The sequence below is a fragment of the Phaethon aethereus genome (genome assembly GCF_964289735.1).
Source record: "Phaethon aethereus genome assembly, chromosome: 2".
NCBI classification, from domain to species: Eukaryota; Metazoa; Chordata; class Aves; order Phaethontiformes; family Phaethontidae; genus Phaethon; species Phaethon aethereus.
Window position 1 is genome coordinate 102,294,044 of NC_138582.1, and position 26,756 is coordinate 102,320,799.

Genomic DNA, 26,756 nt, shown 5'->3' on the forward strand with positions numbered 1-26,756 from the left:
AAAGCCAGGGAGCGGGAGATGACCCCTCTGGCGGGAACCCCCAGAGGTTTTGGCGGCCGGGTTGCTGCTCGGGGGTCGGGTACCCTCAGGGGTGTCGGAGCCCGGGGTGCGTGTGGGGGCGGCGAGCCGCAGTCGGGCCCCAGGCTGGGTGAGGCGGTGACCAGGCTGCCGTTTGCCCGCGGGCACGGAACAAGATTGCCCAGGGCACCTGGGGACGAGCCAGGCTGGGCGGTAGGTCGTTGTTATTTTATATTAACGCTACAGTTTTTTTTTTGCTCGGTGCAAGCCTGGGGGTAAAAGCCTGGGGCTTTACCGGAGACACCTGTTGGTAAATAGAGGAAAGAGCAGCACTCTGCCACCTGGATGGAAATTTTGTCTGTGGAAAGAAGCACTCCGTTGGTATACGTAAGATCAAAGAGGAGTGATCTAACTAGACTAGGATGAGGGAGGTTTTGTTTGTGTCAAGATGTTAAAGACGCTTTCATTGTTTTTTATTTACTAACACTTTTTAAAGAGAAATGTAGCTACAACTTGGTAGTATAAGGAGAATACATTAACTTCTAATTTTATTATTGCCTCTTAATTCAGTCAGCCTGTCAGAGTGCCTGCAGGAATTTACTTATTTGCTTGTGAAGAACAGATCTCATGCATGCGTATGGAACTAGTGCAGATATCAAGTATTCTGTTCTGAAAAGACTTTACTGTGTTTATAATTATAAAAAAATTATGACTGTCTTAGCTAAAAATTGTTGTTAATCAAACCCTTGAAGGAAACTAAACTTAAGAAATTGCATTCTTCTTGTCAGTCAGTCTCTTTCCCTTCTTTCATTCAAAATTTTAAACTCCTCATTGAAGACATAAATCCGGGGGAGGAAAACTGTGGAAGAACTTTGGACTTTGGCAGAAAAGACTCTATAAAAGAAAGGCAAAAAGATTAGTGCCTCTGTTCAGGGGAGGACAGGGACTGTTCCACCTTGGCAGCCAGTCAGCATGTATACCCAGTCTTAACGAGGTCAAACTGAGCAAGAAGCAGATTTCTGCAAAGGGAGGATGAATGCTGGTTGGGCAGTAACATGAACTCACAGTTTTCTGTCTGCTAGTTCTGCTTGTTCATGCCATATATTTTTTCTTTTTTTCCCCAGTATTATTATCCAAGAGGATTTAGACTAAGCTTAAAAAGGTATGAATTTTATTTTGGCTGTATTATTTCTTTTGTGGGTCACTGAAATAAACTAAGATTACTTGTTTTGCTAGCTGCTCCATTATAACAGATATCTTTCTGGAAGAGAGCAAAAAAACCCAAATCAAACCCTTTTTTCCTTCCCTGTGTTGAGTTGATAACTTTACCTATTTGTACGTACTCTTAGTGGCATAAGGAAGTGTAAGGGATGTCACCTCCCCCCACCTCCAGTAGTCTTTATCACTAGACTTTTTCATAGCTTTTTATTTTGGTTCATCGTTTGCTGTGTTTTTTATAGGTCCAGTTGTTTTTGATCTAGAAGAATACTAAATGCTTAAATGTCTTTGTCAGAGGCATCTTCTTTGTGACATCGTTATATTCATTTTAAAGTTAAATGTAGATATCTAATGGTTCAGGTTATATGAAGTTTTATTTCAAAGTACATTTTGCAAGATTGACTGAAGCATTCATACAGGGAAAATGCACAGGTGTTTAACTTATGTTCTTTAATAATTCACTTGCAACACCTGAAAGTATTTTATAGGCCAGTAGCCTGAATTTTCTGTTCCTGAAATCTGGTTTTAAAGAAATTAAAGCTTTGTTTACTTTGTTCTTCACTGTCAGTTAGGAAAGTATTGTATTTTTCCTGTAAACTCTGAAATGCCCTTGTGTGATTGCCTTAGTAAACTGTTGAGACATACACTAACCCAAGTTTCCAATGGTAAATTAGACTTTATTCTGATGAAGAATTACATATAGCACAGTGTGAGACATGTAATTAATGCAGTAACTTTTTTATAGGCTCCTTTAGTAAATAACTTTTTTTCTTTCCTGAAAGCTCCTCTGGATCTTGAGATCTGCCGGGAGATATATATGCATATATATTTACTTTCTTGTGGCAAACATAATTATATTTCAATGATCTTCTAGTATATTAGCCAGATGATAATCTAGCTATTTTATATTAGCTAGGTGTAGTTGTTTAGCATCTTGTACATGAGGACAGGAGTTGTTATTTTGCTGTCTGATGAATGAAGTAATTCCAATGAAAGCCCTGTGGGATGAGGCATTCTAGGAATAGTTCGGTTTGTTTTCAAAAAGACTATGAAGACTTAGTGAACTACCATGCACCTATTTTCAGCATGCAAATGAAAGAGCCAGAACAGCCTCTGAAGCAGGCACTTGAATGCTGTATCTTTCATTCTTCTTCTGTGATGTGAGTGGAAGCATATCAATCGCATAACGTGAAATCATTATTTCATGATGATGCCTGACATTAAGAATACTTTTATCTTGGATATATCATGTCAGAGAAGCTGCAGGGTTTTTGATTTAGAAGATAACAAGGTACAGATGTTTAAAAAAAAAAAATCTATATGGTTCGTGGCTTTCTCCTTACCTGTGTTTGAGGGGTCTCAGGGGAAGAGGACATCAGGAAATACCTCTGGATAGTTGATTGTTTTTATGTGCTCAATATCCCTCATATGCATCATTTATTGCAGGTATATGTAGAAATATATCTGACTTTTTTTTATGAGAACATGTGCAGTAGATAACTAGACCTTCGTTTTGTATTCAAATGCTTGCTAATACCAGTCTTCTCTAAGGCTTTTTGAAGATGCCTGCTGCCTGTGATTCAGTGCTTGAAGATATTGAAGATATTGTGTCAGCAGAAGATTTGAAACCACATGATCGGCAATTTATAAGAAAGAACGTTTTTCCAAAAGTGCGAAAACGCATTTCACAAAAAAATCAGACAGATGATGATCCCCCAAGTGACAGGTAAACTCCTCCATCAATCCTATCTCATGGCTTCTCTCATATCTTGTGTGCACTGTCAGCTTCTAAAAATAAGGTGAAAGTTCTTATTATCTCATAATGTAAAATATGAATAGAAGAGAAAAATGAGTAAAACAGCGTTTATAAAGTGTAGCAGTAATGAATAATAAATCCTAAGCAAATTTCTTGTCCTAGACAAATTTTCTGTAGAAATCAGTTATGACTGAGATATTAATTAATGGAGCAATCAGGCTGGAAAAAACGGTTCCTGCTACTTAAGCTTTTATGTGTGGAACATTTATAAAAAATTGTCTGCTTCATGTTAATTACCTCAATAGAAGCAGAGCTCTTCAAAATGCAGTCCTGGAGTAGCCTTTTGACATCTGGAATGAGAAATATAAACAAAATTCTGAGGATCGCCAAAGGGCTGAGGTTGTAAGGGATCTCTAGAGGTCATCTAGAGATGACCTTGCTCAAACAAGGCCACCTAGAACCAGTTGGCTAGGACTGTGCCTAGCTAACTTTTGAGTATCTCCTCCCTGGGTAACCTGTGCCGGTGCTTGGTCACCCTCACAGTGAAAAAGTGTTTCCTGATGTTCAGAGGGAACCTCTTGTGTTCCAGTTTGTGCCTGTTGCCTCTGCTCCTGTCACTGGGCACCACTGAAGAGAGCTGTCCTCTTTGGCCCCTCCCTTCAGGTATTTATATACATTGATAAGATCCCTCGAACCTTCTCCAGGGTGAACAGTCCCAGCTGTCTCAGCCTGCCTTATGAGAGGTGCTCCGGTCCCTTAATCATCTTCATGGCCCTTTGTTGTACTGTCTTCAGTTTCTTGTGGGTAAATCCCATCTTAGAGGCTTGCATATGTCCAGTTTGCTGAAGTATTCCTTCACCTGATCCTCTCCCACCAAGGGTACATCTCCCTTGCTTCAGTTTTTGCACCTGGTTTCTGGAACCTGGGATTTCCAAAGGCTGTACTATTTGTACGTACATCCTGCAAGTGAAACAGTGAGACTTCTTTTGAACATACTGTTTTATTTCAGTGGAAATAATATGCAGTAACTAAAGAACGTATCTTTGCATTTTTCCTTCTTGTGATTCCCATAAGAACAGAATCAATTTTCTGCTGCAGTGGAATTGGTTAAAGTATAGGTGAATTCGGTTATTTATTCTAGTTTCTACTGCAGTTCCAAGCTGGATTTTTGGGTCCTCACCATTAATTTCAAGCTGCTGTATAAAATTTCTCCACATTATAAAGATGAAAATAAAGTATGTCTGGAATGCACAGGAAATTCAATTTTGTTTTTTCTTTAGTGTTCAAAAGAGATTTTCTAAGCATACCAATGCACCTTTCTGTGAAGCCCCATAAAGGTGCATTGACCCCCATTCTGCCAGGAGTGTATGTACAGCTGAACTGGCAGTCTATAGATACTTCTCACTAGCACTCTATTCTCCTAAGTATTTAGGTACTATACGTTATCTAACAAGCTGTATTTTAGTGGTTTTGACCCAAGAGAGCATGTTGAATGTATCTTGTTTAGACAGTAGGAAGTCTAAATACAATGTACATGTGCAACGTGTTGCACATGTCTACTTAATGATCATTAATCTTCCATCAACAAATTTCTATTCCTAGCTAGGGGAAATACCTTTAAAAAAAAAAAAGAAGCCTGGATGGAGGAAAAAAAGAGATGTGGGCAGGGTAAAGGATTGTGTTCTAGGATGTGTGTTGTTCTTGTACTGGCATCTTTAGCTCATTGGCACAGTTATCCCAGGAGCTTCAGTGAGAGCTTCTTGCAGAATTTATTGTTGGTTCTTAAACCATTGTGCGCTCTAGCTCCATGGTGCAGATACACCATGCTGTGGTGGTAGCAGCCCAGGAAGGCTGGGACATGAGCCTTCAGATGTTAGTGTGGTTGGTGGCAGGCTTAAGTTAAGAATCTATAAAGATGTCTTGTATGGAGGGAACTACAATGAAGGGGTGTGATAATATCAAAAGGTTTCAGTTTAGCTCGAACAGTTTGTTCGCTGGTGGCCTAATTTCAGTGCAGTCACTTGAAGGTCATCTGTTAATGATACAATTTTCAGAAAGTTACTTGTTTGCATACTGAAGTTTGAACTTCAGTGCACTGAATTTCTTTTTATCGTACAGCTCTTGATCCTTCTCCATTCTAAAATTCTTTTCTTGCCACTTGTGGGCTGACCCTGGCCAGCAATGGAGCAGGCACCCAGATGCTTGCTCATTCCCCCTCCCAGTAGACTGGGGGAGAGAATTGGTAGAGCAAAAGAGAGAAAACTTGTGGATAAATACAATTTAAGTGAAGGAAAGAGGAGGGGGGAGGGGGAAAACGCAAGTGATGCAAAAAACAATCACTCGCCACCTCCCACAAGCAGACTGATGCCCAACCAGTCTCAGAATGATGGCTGCTTTGGAAAGACCAAACACCCAGTTTTTGTTGCTGAGCACAAGGCCACCTGGTATGGATTATCCTTTTGGTGAATTTGGGTCAGCTGTCCTGGCTGTGTTCCCTCCCAACCTGTTGTCTGTTCCCAGCCTGCTTGTGGTGGAGCACAGTGGGAAACAGAAGTTTTTAGTGTTGTGCAAGCACTGTTCAGCAATAACTGTAACACAGATGTGTTATCAACACTGTTTTAGTTACAGGTACAAAACACAGCATGCTGTGAGTTTCAGTGGAGAAAGTTAACTTCAAGTCAGCCAGACCTAATACCCACTACACTAAAACCACATAATCATGATGTTCTTCCCCAGCTGTTTTGGAGTTGTAACTGTTTGTGTTGCTTATTTTATATTTGTAGAATTACAGTTAGAGTGTGTTCAGTGAACTTAAAGGGGAAGCTTGCTCATCTTTTAACTTGCCTTTTTCATTCATTTTTTGTTTGACAGCATTATTCCTGGTGCTCAGAAAATCTGGATTCGTACATGGGGATGTTCTCATAATAATTCAGATGGCGAATATATGGCTGGGCAGCTGGCTGCATATGGATACAAAATTACAGGTAACAATATCAGACAAGTCACATAATTCAGGTTTTTTGAGTGAATGTTCAGAGCTGTCCAGCTGTCATCAAATTTCTTTAGTCTTAATTACACTTGTTTAAATCCCTCTTTGATCTCTTTCTGATTTGCAGGTGATGAGGTAGTGTTTTCCTGGGATTAAGCAGAATGATTACAAGATGAATGCTTTCAGAATTGTTACGTTTTCTTGACAGGGCAGACATCTAATAGATGTCCTGCAGTGTCTTTTGTGGGTGTTTTGCTTGCTAAACTTAACTGAAAACTTTTCATAAGAGCAGAAGGAAAAGTTTTAATTCTTATGCAGAATCTAACTGGTTGTCTGATTGTAACTGATGGAACCCAAGGAAGAGAGAGAGGAAGGAAATGTGTTGTCACTTAGTGATGTGTGTGTTTGCTGCTGGAGCAGAGTTGAACTATGTGTGCATGATCCTTTGGTTCGTGAGGGACAATTAGTGTGATGGCAGTGGGATGATACAGGATTGTATTTTGTACATTTGAAAAAGCGGAAAATGCTATTTCTTCTTTTCTTCAAGTACTTTAAGATACTCCTTGTCAATCTTGTTCCACCCCTCCCTGCTCCTTAACCCTAAACAAAAAACCTGAACTTGTGGTTGTGCTGGCCACGTTTCATCATTTTGATGCAAAACGTGTTGAAAGAAAAGCTGTAGAAAGCTGAAAATAGATTGATGTTCTGTGTCAATGGAGAACTATTATCTGAATACTTCTGTGTAGCTTCACTAGTCAGTAAAAATTTAAATTTTATTCATTAATTCAAGTTTTGATCTGTCTTGTATTTAAACTTGCATCCTGCTTGTACTGAAAGACTGCAAAGCTGTCTTTCCTGATATTTTGCTAGCAGTACTTTATTCCTGATTTCACAAAATGGTTGTTTCTTTCTTTAACATCTCATGATATTGTTAAACTGTTACATGTAATTTTCCTTTTTTGCAGTTGATCTTCCTGTCTTTAAGTAGAAACTACATACTGAATTATTCAAGTGCTGAGCTATTTTATGGAACCCAGGTGATTCTTCAATTAACAGATCAGCTCTGGAGTAGGCATGCTCTTTTCAGACAAGTGGAGTGCTGGTCCAAAAAGCCTTGTTTGTGGCAACTGCCTGTGTAAGGCTACAAATGAGTTTTCAGTTTTAGCTTGTTATGGCTTTCTTAAATTTAACTTCTCTTTACCTTAATTTCTCTAATGCATAGTGTTTCAGAAGCTGCTTCTGGCTTGTGAAGATTCAGATGGCTGTCCTGTGCTTTTGGAATTTTATTGGCAGAAGTGTAGGAAAGATGGGGTGCAGCAAAGGAAGGAACTACTTAAAATTTTTGATACCTTCTCTTTTTAGAAAATTAAGTGTTCGTAACTTTAGATGTAGACTTATTTCTATTCTAGAATCTGAAACTGAGAACTAAAAACTGAATAGATATTACAGTAGCTGGGACAGAAATACCTGCAGAGTAATTTTGGTAACGGTACATGAAATTGCTAGTTTCTGGTCATTATTAAATGGATGTCTTGATTTACTTTATTTGTGTGTATGTATATACATATATTAAGTCAACAAACAAACCCCAATGCTGAAGTGGTAGGCAGAAATTACCCAGTGTGGTTTCTTCTTTGTGAAATTCGGTAACTTCTTTTTAAGCTGATGTATTTAAGGACCTCTGGAAACTTCAGTTTTGTTCAACAGAACAAAAATATGGGCTACAAATTCTGGCTAAAGTAAGTTTTCACAAATCCATCTGTTGAATGTTCTCCTTTTATAGGCTGTTAATGAAGCTGGAACTCAGTGCAAGTATTGCAAATATGGTAGCTGTGTGTGAGAATATGAGGTGGTGAAAAGGGCAACTGCCTTTCACCTCAATGTAGTGATGCTACTGGGGACATGTATATGAAAGTGCTCTACTACCGCATGGATTACTGATAATGGCTCTCATGGTTTCATACTGGAACAGATCTCTTTAATGTCTTTAATAGACGATATAATGTACCTTCAGCAAGTTGTAGACCGTGCCAAACTGGAGGAGGTGGCTGATAGGCTGGAAACCAGTGCTGTGGTTCAGAGGGACCTTAAAAGACTAGAAAAAGTGCTAGCGGAAACAGTATGATACTTAGCAAAGGCAAATGCAAAATCCTAGGGTTGGTGTAACCCTAGCTGGTGGTAAAGGTGGGGGTGGGCAGGCTGACTAGAAAGCAGCTTTGCAGAAAAAGATTTTGGGTTTGAGGTACAAGAAGCTGAACATAAGTCAGCAATGTGCTCTGGTAGCAAAAAAGGCAAACTGTGTCCTGGGCTGTGTTAGCAGGAGTATAGCCAGCAGGTCTGGGAAAATGATCCTCTAGCTCTATGTGGTACTTGTGAGACAGCATTTGGAGGGCTGTGTCCAGTGATCCAGCTTGGACCCAGTTTTGGGCTTCTCAGGAAAAGAGAGATTGGTGTAGTGGAGTGAGTGCAGTGGAGGGCCACCAAGATGGATGGCTAGGGAGCACACAATGTATGAGGAGAGACTGGGTTCCTTCAGCCTTAAGAAGAGAAGGCTTATGGAAGATCCTAGTTGCAGACAGCAATACCCAGTTGGAGGGTACAGAGAAAATGGGGTCACTTCCTTGTCAAAGGTGTGCACTGAGACAAAAGACCAGAGTCTTGCTCTTCATAAAGTGGCAGTTAAGATTTATAGCATCCAGTGCATAACCTATTGCTCATGCTGTCTATCTTTCTGTAGAGGAAATGCCAATATAAAGTTTCCCAACATTTCTCTAGTATCTCTTGTCAATCCCTTTAAAAAGAAAAAAACCAACATGATTTCTTGAAAAATCAGTCATCTGTGAAGTTCAGATAGAATGCCAAGAAGGGATTTAATATCTTTTTGTCCTATACAGTGTAGTTACTCAGTGATAGTAAATTGCTTAACATAATCCAAATTTCAAATGTTTCTTGAAATTAAACTATGCAAAAAAATAACAAAGTTCCATAAATATTTTGCAAGAGCTGATTTCTAAATCAATGCCTCTGTGTTGCTAGAATTTGTTAGTTTAATGGGAAGCTTTTACGAACTTCAGGAAAGATACAGAAATATTCACGAAGGTGGAAGATTATCTGTTTTCACAGTGCCTTTGACAGGTGTTACTTAGGCTAATCAAAACACTTTTATTGCTTTCCTACATGTTCCTAATCTTTTGAGTCAACAACACTTACTGAAGAGATGCTGGAATAAAGTTCTGGTTTTAGAAAATAAAATGTGACCTTTACTTGCAGTTCTTGCTTCATTATAAGGGAAATGGTCAAGCACTGTTTCTAATGTCTGCTATCTAATTGCAAGATTGAAAAAAATTAGAAGAAAGAAAAGCAGCATCAAACAGACTTTCACTGCTGAATAGAAGTTGTAACAATGCACCCTGTCTTATAAGTTGACTTAGCTGAAACTGAACATTGATATAATGATGTCTTCTAATTATAGAAGTATTTTTTATGGCTTGTTGCAAAAATCTTATTCCAATACTATTCCTTATCCCTGTAGAATCCCATGGATTCTACCCCGTTCTTGATGTGAACTCTGTTCAGGAAGTATTATCTCTTCCCCTCCTCCCCCCCGCCCCCTTTGCCTTTCCTTTTGTTTTGAAAATGTTCTTCCTATACAAGCACACTTGCTTTCAGGAGTGGCTATATCCAAAGGTGACTGAGAGCTGTGCGTCAATTTTTCCCAGCAAAAACTACCTCTGTCTGGGGAGAGAGTGCAGTGTGAGTTGGCAGTATACAGATATTGCAATAGCAGCAATGCTGATTAAAAATCAGGAACTGCATCATCTTAAAAAAAAAAAAGCAGAGGGAAACCAGCAGAAGAGCTGAACCTATTTTTCTAGTTGCTTTTGCAATGTGAAGGTAGGCAGTATTCTGAACAGGTCTTGCATACCATCCTGTGGGAACACAAGGCTCCTTTGTGAAGTCTGAGCCACACAGAAATGTGTGGACCAGCTGCTATCAGTGTAGGCCTGTACCATGGTACTTGTTCATATTCTGGAAACAATGTAGTTGATGGTGGCTTTACTGGTTCTAAAACTGGTTTTGATTTCTTGGCAGTGTGGCTCACTGTATAGTTTAGATATGCCTGCAGACCTACAAGAGTGTTCCCTTCGAGATACACCCTGGAGGAAGAAACTCTCATGGTACAGACAAGTAATGCCTACTGTGGGAAAAGAGGAAGTGGGCAAGCTGGGAGCTCTCAAATACTGTAAGCCACATGTTTGTTTAGGAAAGGAATTCAGTATGTGTGCCATTTAACAGTACTTTATCTCTGAAAAATGGAACTGAGCATAGGTAGTAAGACATAGAAGGAATTGACTTCCGAAGCGGGTAGTTGTATTAACATTTATTGGCATTTGTAGTTTTCTGGTTCTGTGGAATGAATGGGTTTTGGCCCAGCCTTCTTGAATGTGTTTTGATGGATCAAGCAGTTAGGTATGCTTGTTACTTTGTGATAATTGCTTTTGGTTTTGGGCTGTTTGGGTCCAAACTATTCCCCCCTCAGTCATTGTAAAACACTCTGGGCGAAGACATTACTAATGACTTACGAACACCAGAAGAATGAACAGTAACTTTCCCTTTTATGAAGAGGAAGTGAGAACTGTTATTTAACATGGAGCCAAACTAAACCAGTAACAGCTTGTCTGCACTGCTGCTTTTTTTTTTTTAGAAATAAATGGTGGCATGGAACTTTTTTCTTCCTGTAGTATGGATTTCCAGAAGCAAGAAGGGGTGGAATTGTTTTCTTCCTAATTCAGTAGGGTTGGCTTTGATTTAGCACGTAGAAATTAGGTTATATTGTAGACCCTCAGCTTTACTTGTGTAGTTTTAGAGACTAGTCTGTGTTGAGGTGTCCTTTTTAGTATCTCACACAATTTGTTTGCAAGTTTGTTGGATAGGAAGATGATGTATCTTTAATGGGTTCCTCCCTGTAGTTCTTAAAGAGCTCACCCTATTACTGTGATTATGGTATTTGTTGGTGAGGCTTGTCAATTTCTGTTGGAAACTTAATTTTTATAGTGCATGTTACATGTCTTTACAACTCTGAAATTGACTGTGTGGAGAACTTATGTATTTCTCTAAATCAAATCTCAATATTTTAAAATACTGTCAAAGAAATTATCTGGTTTTTATTGCCTCTTCTATCTGTTAATTTTCTAAACACTTGTGAGTTTTGTTTACCAGTAGGTATAGCTGAGGTAGCCTTAAGACTGCCTGTCTGCTGAAACAGTAAATTGGAGTTGAAGAAGGAAAAAGACAAGGAAGAACAAGTGCTCTGATCTACCTGGGACATCATGTTGAAAAGACAACAGACATATCTAAAAGCAAACATGTTTAGTCTGCTTTTGAAAAAGCAGATGAAGTGCTACAAACTAATATAGACTTTATTGTTCAAAGGCATTGCATAGTGTTCGTTGTGTTGCCTAAACCATGCTTCCTTAGACTTTGGCCATCCCCGTACAGACACAGCAAAGTGTGCTGCAGGAATCCATTTCATTCATCCAAGTGGAAAAAAAGAAAAAGACTAAGGTTGTATAGGTATTGACTCTTGGTTCCTGAATCACAATTCAGAATCTGGTGCTTTAAGTGTTGTCTTAAAAGGACTTTTCTACTGCACAATAAAATTTCAATAATTTTAGATTTTTATTTATTTTGTTGTTGTAAAGTAGAGACCTCTTGAAGAGGTTACCGTATTCTATACATTTGTTAACATAAAATTAATTTTCTGTAGCCTGTGTAATGGTTGATGAAGTATTTTGACTAAAGTTTCTGCTGGTTTCTGGTATATGCTTTTAGTTGCTCAGAATCAGCAGTTGGTCTTTCTGGTTTTTTTCTTCTGAAGCTTATAATGCTTCTCTTGTTGCTTCATAAGTATCATGTAAAACAAGCAGCAGTGATTAACATGTCATTTTGGGGTTCTGTGAGCCATCCTCATTGTGAGATATTTTTAGTATTCCTTTTTAAGCTAAAAGGCAGATCTTTATTAGCTGCTCATGAAGTGCCTGATGTTTAGCCTTATCAGTCAGAGAATTCTGGTTTAGTCTTTGCTTTTAGGTTTGTACTTTTCAAATGGTTGTGATTGCAGTGCCAGTTTAGAAAAAAAGATACTTCACAACTTTTTGTGTATGTGTGGGGAGTTCTAAATACACAAAGTAACCCAAACTACTTTTCTGGTGATGAGAGGCATTTCTGTGTTCTCTGACAACACTGCAGTGATGAAACTGGCATTGTCTGTGAAGCAGCTGGGCAAAGGAGGAAAGTGAACTGAGGTGTAAATCCTGTGGTGGCTTGTACCCTTGCTGAAGAATTCCTCCATTGTCTATAATTTATAGAGTCACAATCCTGTATTATTTTTGCATTGTTTGATAGTGTTACGCACCTGCATAACTACTTCAACAGGTTTCTTTTTCAGATTCCAGCTGGTTGATAATCTGTACTTAAAAGCCTTTGGTCATTGAGACTCATTGAAAGAGGCATTAAAGTTACTTACTTCTGTACCTGTTGTTAAAGTGAGATAATTGTCTTAACAGTTCCAGTGATATGGCCTTCTGCTTTCAGAAGGTCTAGGTTACTTGTCACAAGTTTGCTTTGTGTTTTGGTTCTTGGTGTTCTGGCCTGAAAACCCTGCTCTGTCATGCACAGTTAGTATGTGAATGCTTGGAGTGTAGGTGTGGTGGTTTTTATGTTTAGTCTCATTCTTTCACTGCTGCTGAAATAATTGTTACAGTTGGACATACCAAATGCCATCTTTCAAGCAGGTATAAGAGCTCTTGTTACCTGTTTAGAATCTGAAGCCTTGGTGGTGAGATGGTTAAGAGGATGAGGAGAGAGGGTGAAATGGGACATGAAGAAAAAATGAGAGGTGATATTAATGGGATTTCATGAATGTAGATGATAAAGATTTCACAGTTCTTTGGGAGGAATACAGGTGTTCCCAGTGCAGCCTGAAGTGTCCTATAAGGCAATGAGTGGGATGATGGGTCTAGATATTGTTGGGGTGCTTTCTTGCAGTGTAGAGTTATGCAGCATCATGGTGTGACTCATCTGCAGCGGTGCATGTTCCCCAGATCTGTGTAAACTAATGTATAATTGTGGTTTTGGCAGCTGTGTATTACTGTACTACTGCTCCTGTGTTCCCTGTAAAACCTCCTAGCATGTGTGTGGCTAGAGTTCTGTTACTTATCACCTCTGACTTGTAGCACAGTGCGAGATATATGACCTCTTTGCGGTGAGTTTTTCCTACCTCAGCTTCCTCAGCATCAACTTCCTATTCCCATTAGGCAACTTTCTGTTCAATGGGGCATCTAGCTTTGAGGATGTCTCTGTTGCAGAGTAACTCCTCTAATACTCAGACTGGGAAATGCTTCCCCTGTTTGTGGAGGAACTACAAAGAACTATGTGTGTTTTCCCCTCATAATGGCTTCCTATATCACTGCTCTTAGAGCTTGATCTGACAAGCATGTACTGTTTTCTTTATCCCACTTAAAATCACTTGTTTTAAAGTCCATCTAAATTGAATCAATGTCTTTTTTCTTGTGTTCTTCTTTCACAATCACAGAGCTGGCAACTGAGAGTTAGGAGCAGGCCTGAGACTCTAAACAAATCCTACGTGCACAGTGCCTTCAGAGACACTGGTAGGGAGCTTACATATGTAAATTTAAGCATGCATACATGTTTAGGGTTAATTCTAGTGGCAAAGCAATTGGCTACATGCACTAGTGATTGTGCAGTTGGGTTTAATTCTGGCAATGCTGAACTCTATGTAATCCATAAGAATGAGTTTGAAAAGGATTGAACCATGGAAGGTGAATTTCAACTTCTGGTAACATGCATCCTCATATCTTGAATGTGTCCCTGTAGTAGATGGTTAAGCAATCAGTAAATGAAGCATAAATAGCGGTAATGAAGTGAATTCAACACGGGCATACTGGTGATGTAGAGCTTTGTAGAGTGCTCTACTGAGATGTTAGTTTCACGGATTTCATAAACTGCTGATTAGGGTGAAGTACTCTGAACTTGCCATGGCCAGCCTTTGCTGTGCAACTTTGCATTAGGGTGCTTTTAATGCATTTTGGGAATGCTTTTTTGACCATTGCCGTGTGGGTGCCTGTGTATGTGTGAGTTGCTACTGTTACTCCACAGATGCAAGGCAAGCCTAAGTGAGTTAGTTGTCTGGCTTGTTGCTCATGAGAATTTTAGAATTTTGAATGTAGCATAACTGATCTTGAACTGTGCTGTGTCTCCAAATCCAAAGCATTAACCTATATTGTTCTCTTTCTGTCAGGCCAGAGGGTACGTTAAGAGACAAGACTGCTGTGTGGTGTGGAGGCTGGCTGGAGATGGTAGAAAATCACTAAAGAGATGAGACACAAATTGGTTTTGGTGTTTTTTACTTGTTGATGGGAGCAAATAAAGTACTTATTTCTCTTTTTTTTTTTTTTTCCATGCCTAACAGAGCTGAGCGTAATTTCTATTTCCTTCTTCACAGCCAACTTGGGTTATGTTCATGTAAGCCTGGTGTGTGTTTCTGTGGCTCCTAGGTGTAAAGCTAGGTTCTGTCACTTGAGCAAACAAGTAAACATGCATGTAGATATCTTTCATCTCTCCCAGAATGTTGTCCCATCCTTGGAGTGTATCTGCTGCTGTCTTAGTTTGTCTGTGCTTTTCATTTATGCCTTTTCCCTCCTTTTTTTAAAATAGTACAACATTGTCTCCCAAGGCCTGGTTAGCATCGGCAAGTTCAGGTGTACCCTTCTGATTTTTTTCTAACAAAGTTTTACAGTTGTACAGTAGTCACACGCACAAAATAAAATCAGCATACGGTAATGTATGAAGTAGCCAGGACTTGCAACTTTTCCAGCCGAGGAGGGTTGAAAATTGATGGAAACGCTCGAGGCTGGGTGCTGTGTCGGTCGGAGCCAAGCGGTGGCAGCATTGGCTACGTGGTGCCGGGCTGAGGCACGGCGGCGGCCGGCCGGGCCCGGGCTGCCTCCCTCCTCCCGGCGGGAGCACGCCTGGCCTCTTCGTTACTCTTGGGCTGTGTTACTGATCTGATTTAGGGATACTGGCATAGTGTGCAAATACGAAGTGCAGTCGTATGCACTTAATTAAATCGGCTTTAAATAAAATTATTCGCTATCTTTCTGGTCTTATGTCCGTTTGGTTGGCAGCTTTGCTATTGAATATTAGAGAGGTCTATGCTGTGTACTTCTATCTTGTCTTAGAGTTACCACTTTTCAGCTTAAGTTAGGTTTTGTGTTGGTCTCTTTCTAGAGAGTCTGTGTTATGGGTTTGAGATTCATAAAGTATCCTAATTGCTAAATTCACCTTTTTGAGGAACTGTTACATTTGGAAAACCCTTTCTGTTTCATATTTGTTGGTTTGGGGAGGCTGGTTGAACTTACATAAGGGCTTCTCTTTGAAATGTTAATTGAGGATTTTCCTTGTAAAAATCAACATGACCCTCTACTTATTTTCATTAAGCATTAATTTTAAATTTATGTTTTATTTTAATAATCTTATGTATACTGTCTTACAGTGTGTATTACACGAAGACACTGAAAATTGTAAGGACTGCTGAATAAATGCTATCCGTTGAAATGCATGAGTAAAACCATGAGTTTGGCTGATAGTTTAAAGGCAGATGGTGTTCAGATTGGTCATCAGTAATTAATTGTTACCGCTTATTAAGGCTAGCATTTCAAGTAGGTGGTAACTGTTGTCATTAGCACAGTGCTATCCTAAGTTTCCAAATCTAGGCTTTTCATTTGTTCAAGAAAATTCTAAACAATGTACAGGATCTGTTTTAATGTTGGGTTTTTTGCAGGAAAGAGCAACTTGCTGTGCATTGACATCCTAAGTTGTATGTGGGTGAGGCCTAGCTACATAGTTAGTTTGTGAATTTTGTATGGCTAACTAGGGTTTGTGAAAATACTTTTTTAATTTGCCATCAGTGAGCATGTATAATTTTCCTTGAGCTTATCTTCAGGAACTTCTGGGTTGTATAAACTTTTTATCTTTTCAGCAGAATATTTTCTAAATTCAGTTTTGTAAAATCTTTTATTATGAATGAGGTTTGAAATAGTGGGGATAAGCAAGTTGTCAAAGGGCAATCTTTCCCTTGTATGTGTTGGGAGTAGTAGAGCTGTGCACAGAGAAGTGTATGAGTTTGAAGGGAAGGAGCTCTGTGTTAGTGGAACGGCATTGTGCAGCAGTCTGAAGCAAAGCTGGAGCAGACTCCCATGCTATTTGTATCCTCCTGGTGGTGAATATGGAATAACCACTAGATCTTCAGTCCTTCTGTTCTTCTCTGTGGCATTGCTACACTCAAAATCCTATTTTGAAATTAAGCAAGTTATGCACAGGCTCTTACCGTTCCACAGAAATGAAGTAATTATTTGGGCTCTGCAAGACTATGGACTATACCTTTCACACTAAGACAAGTGATAAGCTCCTCTGCATCTCAGATGCAAAGAAACTGCTTTATTGCATCATGAGACTATGTTTTAGAGTGTTTCATATTGTCATAACCTATTTCTGCAACTCTTAGGAAATATCAGCATCATCCTAGCCAGTTTCTGTGATGATTTTTTTTGTGTGCTCAGTTAAAACACTTGTGGAAAGTGGGATAGGTGCTGTGACCAAAAAGCCTAGCATCTGTGGGGACCTGAAGTTGACTTAGCTGTTGCAGTCTTTACAATAGTCATGCTTAGCTGGGGTATGATGTGCCTGCAGAAACGCGCATCTGTGAATCTTGCATGCACATCCGTGAATCTGTAGCATTTGTGTGCTGCTAGTTGGAGTTAACATGTTAAGTTAAGGCTGCGGAACAGGCTTCATCTGTTTTAAGCAGAAGACATTAGCATTTGTCTTGTGTGTCAAATCCCTGGCTTTGTAATTTGCTTACAGAAAGAAACTAAGCAGAAACTTTGTCTTCGATGACTATTAATAGGCTTTGAGTTAATTGTGCCAAAACTGAATTGCTGTTGATTGGTACAAGACACTGGTATAGAGAAGTGAGTATTTTGGCTTGCAATTTAATAGAAGACAGATCACTTTCCTGCTGATTTTATTAGGCATTTTGGACCCTCATCTTTTGTTGGCTGGGCTTTAAGGGTAAAAGTGTGTTTGTTGCAGTCGATTCCCTAAGTGATAGTTGACTTTTGAAATTTTATTTGTTTATGGGTTGGCATTTTTCTGTTTGTCTTTATCATGATTTGAAAAATTCACTTCCCATTGGTAAATGTTCATCTTCCTTTGTGAATGTAAAGATGTAGACCATCATGTGATGGTAAAAGGGAGCATCCAGTATTTATTGAACTGGAAGTTTGAGTCTTACGGCTGGTAGTGATGAAGGGAGAATATCAACTGAATATGCTTTAGAAGTCTTCTAACTAGAAAATAAAAAATGAAGTAGTTTAAGTCTGAGACAGTTAACCTGGATATACTCTCAACATTCCAAACATTCTTTGTAATGTTACAGTAGAATAGGGAAAACCACTAATAGACAGAATCTTTTGTTGAAGGAGAAAAATACAATTGTTAAAGTCTTTAAAAACAAAACAAAACCCCAAACCAAAGCAAAACCCCCCAAACCCAGGAAATTTATGGGAGGAAGGAGAAGTCTTTCCACAAACTCTTTTGCTGTGCCACTTGTGTCTTTTTATTGGGGAAAAAAAAAGGGGGGGGGGGGGCCCAGGGTATCAGGAAAAAAAAGCCTTGTTGGAAGACTAACATGTCTTCTGAATTGTATTTGGGTCTACCCATGATTTTCTAAATACAAATGCAGCACAGCAGAAAAATAGCATTTTCTTCTGGATGTGTCCAGTTCATGTACAGCTGTAGCTTTTCAGTGCTGTCAGTGGTTCCTCATGTTACTGAAGCAGAAGTACCTTTAAATGGAGAGGACTGTGAGCTTCATCTCTGCTGTTCAGTGAGTTGTGAAGAAATTCTCATAGTCTAACATCACCTCAGTGTGATGCTGTTCACCTGCTGGTCGGCAGTCCAGGCACCAGATACAGGGAGGGGAGCTTATTTCTGGGGTGTAAACTGATGCAGAGGAGGACTGGGAGAGGAATTGTAAGTAAGATTGTTTTCCCTGACCACCTGTAAGGAGAAGGTTGTAAGTTTGTGTTCATGACTGGTAGAGCCTTCTCTTGGGCTGCTGCAGTCTGTCATAGATCCTAGGCCAAAATGCAGCTGCCTGGCTGAGCTTTCCTTCCCAGGGCTGGGCTGTTCACTGACATTTGTTTTAGCTGCTTGTGGAAAACCTCCAGTGATGGAGAATTCATAAGCCCTTTTGTGTGATTAACTGCCTTTCTGGCTGAAAAGTTTTTCTGAATGTGTAACCTAAATCTTTTAGGACAGTTCAAGCCTATAGCTGCCTGTGTTTTCTTTAGTGAGTATGGAGAACATCTGATTCTTCTCTTCTTCATAGCAACCTTTCATATATTTGAATGCTGTTACCACTTCTCCCCATAAGCGTCTTGTGTCTAGGCTAAATAGAATTAACTCCTAAAAGCTGCTCTTGTAGGTCATGTTCTCTAGATCTCTGACCTCTCTTATTGCTCTCCTCTGGACATTATCCAGTTTATTTACATCAATCTTCAAATGTGTTAATGTGTTTATCTAGTGTGTACAATACTGATAAATGGGTTGTAGGTGGATTTTTGATGCCTTATTCAAAGTATGGTTTATGAAACCTTCAAATTTAGGTCCCAGGACAGCTGAAATCTGGATCAAAGTCTGTTGGAGAATAACTGTCATAATTGACTTTTTTTTTTAAAGTAAAATGGGAAATACTGAAATACACTTATGTAGAAAAATACTTACGGGAGATGATTTCGGAATAAAACTGTTCCAGATGGAGAAGTTGAAGTCTTGGTGCTAGCTTGTTAACAATCCTGAACAGAATACCTTGTTTCTCTGCATCCATTTTTTTAATGCATCTGAACGGAATGCTGCTAATTTATAGAGCTTCACATTTTTTTTAAGCATTTGCTTTTGTGGCTCATCTAGGGACACAGCTGTTGTTTATAATGGCAGTATTCTTTTTTAATAATATAAACTCTGAATTGCTAAGCCAAAAATTGTCATCACACTTCTGTTTGCCTTTATTTTTTCCTAATTTCAGAAATACTGTGGCAGCATTTGGGTTTTTTTTGCCATTTTAGTTTAAAACCAGATTAGTTCCTTGGTTTGATGTACTGCAAAGTTGGACAAATCTTAGGAAGTATCTATGCATATGTATTAAGGTATTGTAAAAGGAAGAGGGCAGAACATTAATAGGACTGAGTGCGCAAGAGATGCTAGTCTTTCATTTAGCACTAGAGCTTACTTATGCTGAGTTAAAATATGTGCTTGTGAAACTATAGTTTTAGACTTTGAACAATTTATTTTAGTGTTTTGTGCAGTGATTGATTTCTGCAGGTATTTTGTGCAACTTGATCTGTTAAAGAATCCATCTTAATGCCAGTCTTTTGGGTCTTGAAGTACCATTTCCCCTCCCCTGCCCCAGTATGTTAGAAAACTTGAATTTATTGGTTTATGTAACTTCAAATGTTTCAACAGTTTGAGAGTCATGACAAGCAGAGAAATCTTGATCACTTAAACTTAGTGAAGAAAAAACTTTAGAGAAAAAATTCAGATAAAAATTTAATTTTGGTATCAGACGTGCAATAAGAGCTGTACAGGGATCTGTTATAATAAGAGTTCTGCTAATGCTTACTTACCTTCTCCAGAGCATTTTCAGAAAGGTGTTTTTCAGAATTAATAAGCTATCAAAGAACTTTCTCCACCTCCTTAATGAGGCTAGAGTTTAGGTCAATGGGAAGAGAATTGTAGCAGTTGGTGTAGATTCAATCTGTAAAGTTCCAGCTTTAGGTTTGCTTATAGATATTGTATGGTCTACTTCACTGGTTTCTGTGATTCTACTTAAATGAGTAAGAACTTTACAAACTATTTAATGTGTCAAAATTAGTACCGTAGTAACCGCTGTACTGTAAGTCACTGCTAGATGGCACTGTGTAGCTGTACTTTTCACCAAAATTGTTATTGAAACCTATTTTTGAGAACTGTTTAAATGAACATTTTAGGTTAAAAATGGCATTTATTAAATTTTATTTTCAATTTAATCACTTAATTGATCCCACTACAAATGATCTCTTGGCTCAGGGACTTACTTTGCATTGTTTGAAAGGACTCTAAAGTTCAGAGGCAGCCCTAGCAAGTGAGGTAAAATTTTTTCTGCGTTTCCCACACAATTATTAATAATGCAGAAACATTGCATACATTAGGCTTGTGTAAATATCCTAGAAGATTATTTGGAAAAAATGAGATCCATTGTCAGTTCGAATATGGTCACAAAGGAAATGAAGCAGTGATTAGTATAAGTCTTTTGAGATTAGAGGGATTTATGTGATTTTTCTTAATTGATCATCACCCATGTATGTTCATGCTAGTTACATGAATGCTTTATTTTCAGAATCTTAGCTGGGAAAGCTTAAAATGGTTGTAACTTTTTTTTCCTCTCTGTAAAATTGGATTTTTGGCTTATGAGTGACTGTGCCATATTATTGTAAGCACAGTAGTTGTTCATTCATGGAAAAGATCATATCCAAATAAAGCTTATGGGTGTGGTACTAGGACGCTTGCAATGTGATGCAGCCAGGATTTTCTGTGTCCAATCAGGACGGTGTAAGGTTTTTCATAATAATCAGTGTTAGCAAGTGGTTTTCACTGTGCGGAAAGTACAATATACCAAGCGGTCTGTTTCCTTTACTGTAATGGTTAAAAACATTTTAGAAATTTTGGCAAGGCAGATTTTCATGGTTCTCAGGTATGTACATCAGGAAAGTTTGCATCTCTTAAAGATGTGGATTCTTCCAACAAAAGAAGAAAGTTTGCTTCAGGTGCAGCTTATGCTATGTATCATTAAAAATAAAAACAAACTCCAAAGGGTCTGTGAAGTGCAAAAATTGCATTTATGTTAGGAGACTGCATGTCTTCTGTGTGCATGTATGGATTGTTTTGCATTAAGTGTATTTTATTTAGGTTTTTTTTGGGAAGGGGGAACAGATGTAGTTGCTGAATGTTGTAGTTGTCTCTTACTGTAATGATTATGTGGATTTATTAAGCATATTCTTCTTCTGCTTCCTGAGATATTGCTGGTTATCGTCTTTGTTCACACCTGTACTACTGTATCAGTGATTATTTGCATTGAGTGTATACAACATTTCTAGTTTGACTCACCTTCCTGGCACTAATCAAAATCACTTGATGAATTTGTACTTGGAGTTCTAGGTGTGCCACCTAACAATTGCTAAAGAGAAAATGGAAGATTTGGCATAACACTTGATTCTTTTAGAAAACAAACAGATGAAAAATATTAGCAGATATGGGCACAGGGACTTTTCTTATAGGAAGATTCTGAGGAAATATTGAGCAGTTACTTTTGCTTTATTTAGCTGCAAAACTTTATTAAAACCAATTTTTTCACTCAGTTTTGGGGGAAACTTCATTTGTGTTGAAGAAATCTTTCTACGAAGACTGTATACCAGAAGGAAATGGAAAATAGATTCTAGCCGTATATAATGTTCAAGACATTGAAGTCATAGCCATCTGAATTAGTTTGTTGTGTGAGGCTGGACAGCAAAAGATGTTTGTCTCTCTGAACAGTGGAAAAGCTAAGAAAATTTGTTGTCTTAGGTGAAAGTTTCCTCAGTTTAGAAAAAATACATAACTGCACTATATATAGTATATACCCAAGCTGCTGATCCCTGATCATGATGCAGTGATTCTAGTAGTGAAGTTGCAGTTTAAAATGTGAAAGAATTAGTTTAATATAACTTTTTTTCTTATCTTGCAGGTTTTCACAGCCTTTGGTTTAAAGCAGTAAGGCAGCTTTTAGAATGAATTAGTAAGATGTAGTTGGTGCAAGTTGAGATCTTTATTCCTGTATCTCCATTAATTTGGTTCTGCAAGAAAATGGTTTAATAATGAAAAGAATGTTTTTGTATGAATTGATTTATAGTTTCTTATTCCTTCAGGAGAACAACCTGTCAAAGGACTTTTTTTTTTGTTCTCCTAGAGACCTGTGCCAAATTGTGATTCAAGAAGGTATTTGTAATTCAAGGGGTCTGCCTTTCTCATACTTACTGTTAATGGACACTTCAAGAAGGAAAACTAGTAAAAACTGGAAACACTTTTTTCTAAGCTTCAGTAAAAAAAAGTTGAAAACTCATGGGATGAACTAGGGTTGGGTTTCTTGTTTTTGTGAGATCCAAGACACTGAGAAATGCCTGCTAATCAGCAGCTTGCCCCTTAAAAAACTTTGTTTTAAGATTTCATAGCTGTGTTTTTTCCTTTTAATTAATACAGACTAGCTTTTTGTAAAAGCAATTCTGTTCCCATTAACACCTATTTCAGGTACCAGGACCCATCAAAAATATACTTTGATGTATATAAAGTGTACAGTTAGTTAATGTCTTCCTATAACATCAAGGAGTGTGTGACTTAAGAAACAAACTGTGGTATACCAAGTTGTACCCAACTATTTTAGACACACCTTCAGTATTGAAAACACATGTGCCATCTAATTTGCAAACCATATTCTCAGTAAACTGATTCCTAAAACGAAAGAATTAAAGCCTGATGAATGAGGTGGATTTAAGATGTGTTTTAAATGGAACTACTCATATATCTTTCTACATGCGAAAACTTTTTAACCTCTACAGGGTCTACTGATTTTTGGCATCCCTTTCTGTAGCATTTTCACAATTGTTTTCATAGTTATCCCTTGAAAATAGAATAGTGTGTTTTTAAAGTGTCATTCTGGAATAAACAACGGAGAGACTTCTTTGGCAAAAAACCCCCAAGCAAACAACTGCTAAAATGGGACTTTCCATCTATGTTTGAAGAGACATTTTAGCTGCTACATCAAAGTGACGATAACCAAAGGACTACCTAAGGAATACTGAAATATCTATCAAAATAGGTGTTCAAAGCGTGTTTTTACCATACATCTTCAGACATACAGTTTAGGTTCCTAAGTTAAGTCTAATTAGCTAAGTGAAAAGACACTTTCCTGAAGCAGCCCCTGGAGGTGAGGAGTTCAATAGTTATGGCTTTTTTCCTTTGATTATACAGGGGGTTCTGCTCCTAACTCAGACACCTGAGAGATGCATAGTCATTGGTATGAATACCTTCGTTCTTTCCACCCTAGCTATTAATGCAGTAGGACTAAGTTGCTTTGTGTTGTGGGTTTTTTTTTTTAATGTTATCTTCCCTCAAACTGGGTAAAACCCTTCAATGTTTAATCAACCTTACAGTTCTTCGGGATTTTTGTGTGTATAGGTAAGCATGTGAAGTGTGTTAATAAGTTACAATGGAAAGTCATGTGGTCAGGCTAACAATGTAATTTCAAGTTCAGTTGAACTTTCAAGTTCTGTGTTTCTTGTTAGTTGAGACTGTGTTTTTTGGGAGGACTCAGGACTTTGTTTCAAGTTCAGTGCTTCTACAATGTACTTGGCTAACTCTGAATTAGTTGATAAAAATAGTCCTTGTTCCAGTTCTGTTTTAGCAAGTGTAATGGCTATGCCTTTCTGACATGACTTGTGTGGTAATTTTAGCTCTGGATCCATAGGTCACCATTAAAGCAGAGAAGCAGGTACACAGTTCTTTGATACATCCTATAAACTTTGCTGCAGAGCTCTCTGTGCTTCTGACAATAGGTGGTAACTATTTATTGGACTATCTTGCCAGCTGGTGTTAAAATACTATCTTTGTCTGGAAAATCACAGGTTCAGTCCAGTTCTGTAGTAATATTTATACACTGAGTAGCATCCTATATGCTGAAAGAAACAAACCAATAGTTGCAAGAACCACTTTGTGGGATGACACCAATCTTGTATCCTGTGATGCTATGTGATGGAGTTGTGAACATGTTTGGTAAACCAGGGCTCTGTCTCACTGAGTTTAATCCAGGATGTCAGTTAGCTAATGCTTTCTCTTTGCGTCTTGTGAAAAGAATACTTAAAATTTTTCCCTAATATGATTAATTTTAAATATTCTTAGTGATGTCTCTGTATGTTAGGAGGTATATTGACAGGATGTTTTAGTATTGTCAATGAATAGACAAAGATAAATGTGTTGTTTTGTAACAAAGGTTCAATGCAAAACTTTTTAATAACCATTACAGGTAGATTTTCTTACTGTTTTGCAATGGATGTGTCTCAACAGGAACCAAAATGATTTAAAATGGAAGTGCACGGTATGATTATATGTTACTAGAAGAAGCATGCAAGTTAAATATACTCAGATGTGTTTTTAGCTTTGCCATAGACAAACTAACATTTTAAGTATCTCAGATGGCTTGGTTAGAATGAAGTATAATGGTATAGTGCCACACATGAGAGAAACAAGATACCGTACCCAAGGAAGTAAAATGCTCTTTGACATCTGTTTACACTTGCAAAGACTCCGTATGCTGAAAACTTCACAGGCATCTAAAGACTATCAGCTGTTGAAGAAGCTTAAACTCATGTGTCACTTATCATTGTTGTTTTTAATATTTGAATTTATAATTCTAAGGCAGCACCTGTTATCAAGGTGCCATCCAGTGTTGTTTGGCTAGCATGTACAATTCAAATGTACCATATATACACAGGAGGCTCATTATAGGTGACAAACGCTATGTGGGATATAATGTTCTTTGTATTTGTCCTTGGCTAGAATGTGCATCAGTTTGATCTGATCTTATTGCCCGGTAAAGGGGTGAAAGAGGTCTAAGGGTGTCTGCTATGGGTGGTTTTCAAGAGAAGAGATTAGGCTGCACTTGAAATTTCCCTCTATGGCACTCATCAGTATGAGTGCAGAGAAACAGGTGGTTCCTGAAACATGGAGCGAGAATATTTTTGGAGGTTTCATTATCTTGATATTCCCTGTGGGAGAGTTTAGGTGCCTCTGTGGGAATAATAATAAAAAAGATTCTGTTCTTGCTACCAGTAATAGAATAGATCTTCACTTATCCCTAGTCTCTTTCAAGTCTGAAGGAAAAAAAAGACCTATGTCTTCTGAGTTAAGACAGATATCACTGTTTTCTTGGAATGTATTTAATGTAATTACCAGTTGCACTTGAGGAACAAAATGCAGTCACTGTTGAAAAGCATGTTTTAAATGTTCCATTTCAGGGTTTTTGAGTACTTCTCTATCTGGTTCATTTGCTGTGGTTTCCATAAAGTTCAAGCTTTTGCTGGCAGTCAACCTGATGGCCGCGTCGTCATAATTTCATTTATCAGAAGGAATGACGTACTAGGAATGATGCTAGTAGGTGGGCCGTGCATGCTGTGCGGTCTTATAGGTAGCTGGTGCTGTCTGTTGTTTTGTAAGAAATACTGTAACTGAAGCACTTTTTGCATTGTAAAATGTTGAGTTATTCTGGGCTTCAGTATACTACATATTGACTACAGACAAAAAAACCCCACCTCCAAAAGTATAATATAAAAACATTAACTTAAAAAATTAAAAAAAAACCAAAACAACAAACAGCACATAAGTTCATGCTTGCCTTAAAACTGTGACTAAATCAGTATCTTATCAAGTAGTCTTGGGCTGAGGCTACTTTGACTTTGTTTACACTGTTCTCAGATGTATTGCTTATGAAAGGCACTCAGTTTCTGAAGTGACCAGAATCGAATATCTAATAGGGGATGAGTTTAGCTAAACTTTTTTAATTACTTTAATATCTAAATGTCAGATTATTTTGAAGAAGAATTTTGATACCTTTCTTAGTATGTAATCCTAGGTTGTGAAATCTTTGGACTGTCTTGAAAAATCTGTTGGTAGGATGAAAAGGTAGAAGTTTTTCAGAAAGGGACATAATTGGTGGCTTACATGAGGGGCAGTTCAGTTTTCTTCAGATTTGAATAAAGGTGGTGTAAGTACTTAGGTTGCAGTGGTATTTCTGTGTGGGAGCTGTTGAGAATAGGTAGCCCATTGTGAACTTTTTAATATAGTTTTTAATTAGTGTGCTATTCCTACCACCTGCTGAAGTAGAGTTGGAATGTCTGCTGACCTGAAATGAATGCACGTGTTCAGTGTTAATACTGCATGTCTGGATCCAGACAGCAATCTTTCATTTTGACATGCACATAGTCAAAGTAAATTAATGTTTAAAATCTGAATGCTTGAAGTTCAGCCAGAGTGTGCATTCATAATTATCTTCAGGCCAGTTTAAATAGAAATGCATAGTGTAGTTTTTTTATTCTTTATTTACAGTATGTACAGGTAAAATTTGCAATATTAATAGGTAAGTTAATTATGTTAACTTGTTTTCCTCCTACTCATGAACAGTATTTATTAACAGCCTTTAAAACACTTTGGTTACAGTGTTCAGATTCTGCATGATTCAGTGTGCACTGGGTGTTTTTCATGTATCTTGAACAACTCATTTAAACTTAGTGTTTTCTAGTTGGGTATATACATGCAGCTAGTCTTAGAAATTATTATTTTGTTACAGGAAGGTCTGAATCGTAGGTTTTGTGGTCAGACAGAAAGCTGCTGTCCTATCTCAGAAGAAATGTTTTCCAATGAACAGGATCGTGACCTTTCAGACATTTGATTCTGACCACAATACCCCCTCCCTTAGTTTAAACTGTGTATTCTTAAAGCTACCAGAAGATAAGTAGTCTAAATACTGCCATTCGATCTAATCTTACTCACACTACATTAAAATGACTTTAA

The 26,756-nt window shown here is 38.1% G+C and overlaps 1 protein-coding gene across 1 annotated transcript in view; it reads left to right on the forward strand.

The window, feature by feature from the left end:
- The first annotated feature begins 2,766 nt into the window (after positions 1-2,766).
- Positions 2,767-26,756, forward strand: part of CDKAL1 (CDKAL1 threonylcarbamoyladenosine tRNA methylthiotransferase) — a 448,747-nt gene continuing 424,757 nt past the window's right edge. The window contains exons 1-2 of the mRNA XM_082014683.1: positions 2,767-2,962; positions 5,864-5,976. Of these exons, the coding sequence (XP_081870809.1) occupies positions 2,799-2,962; positions 5,864-5,976 (277 nt within the window). The 5' untranslated portion in view covers positions 2,767-2,798. The remainder of the gene's footprint in view (positions 2,963-5,863; positions 5,977-26,756) is intronic.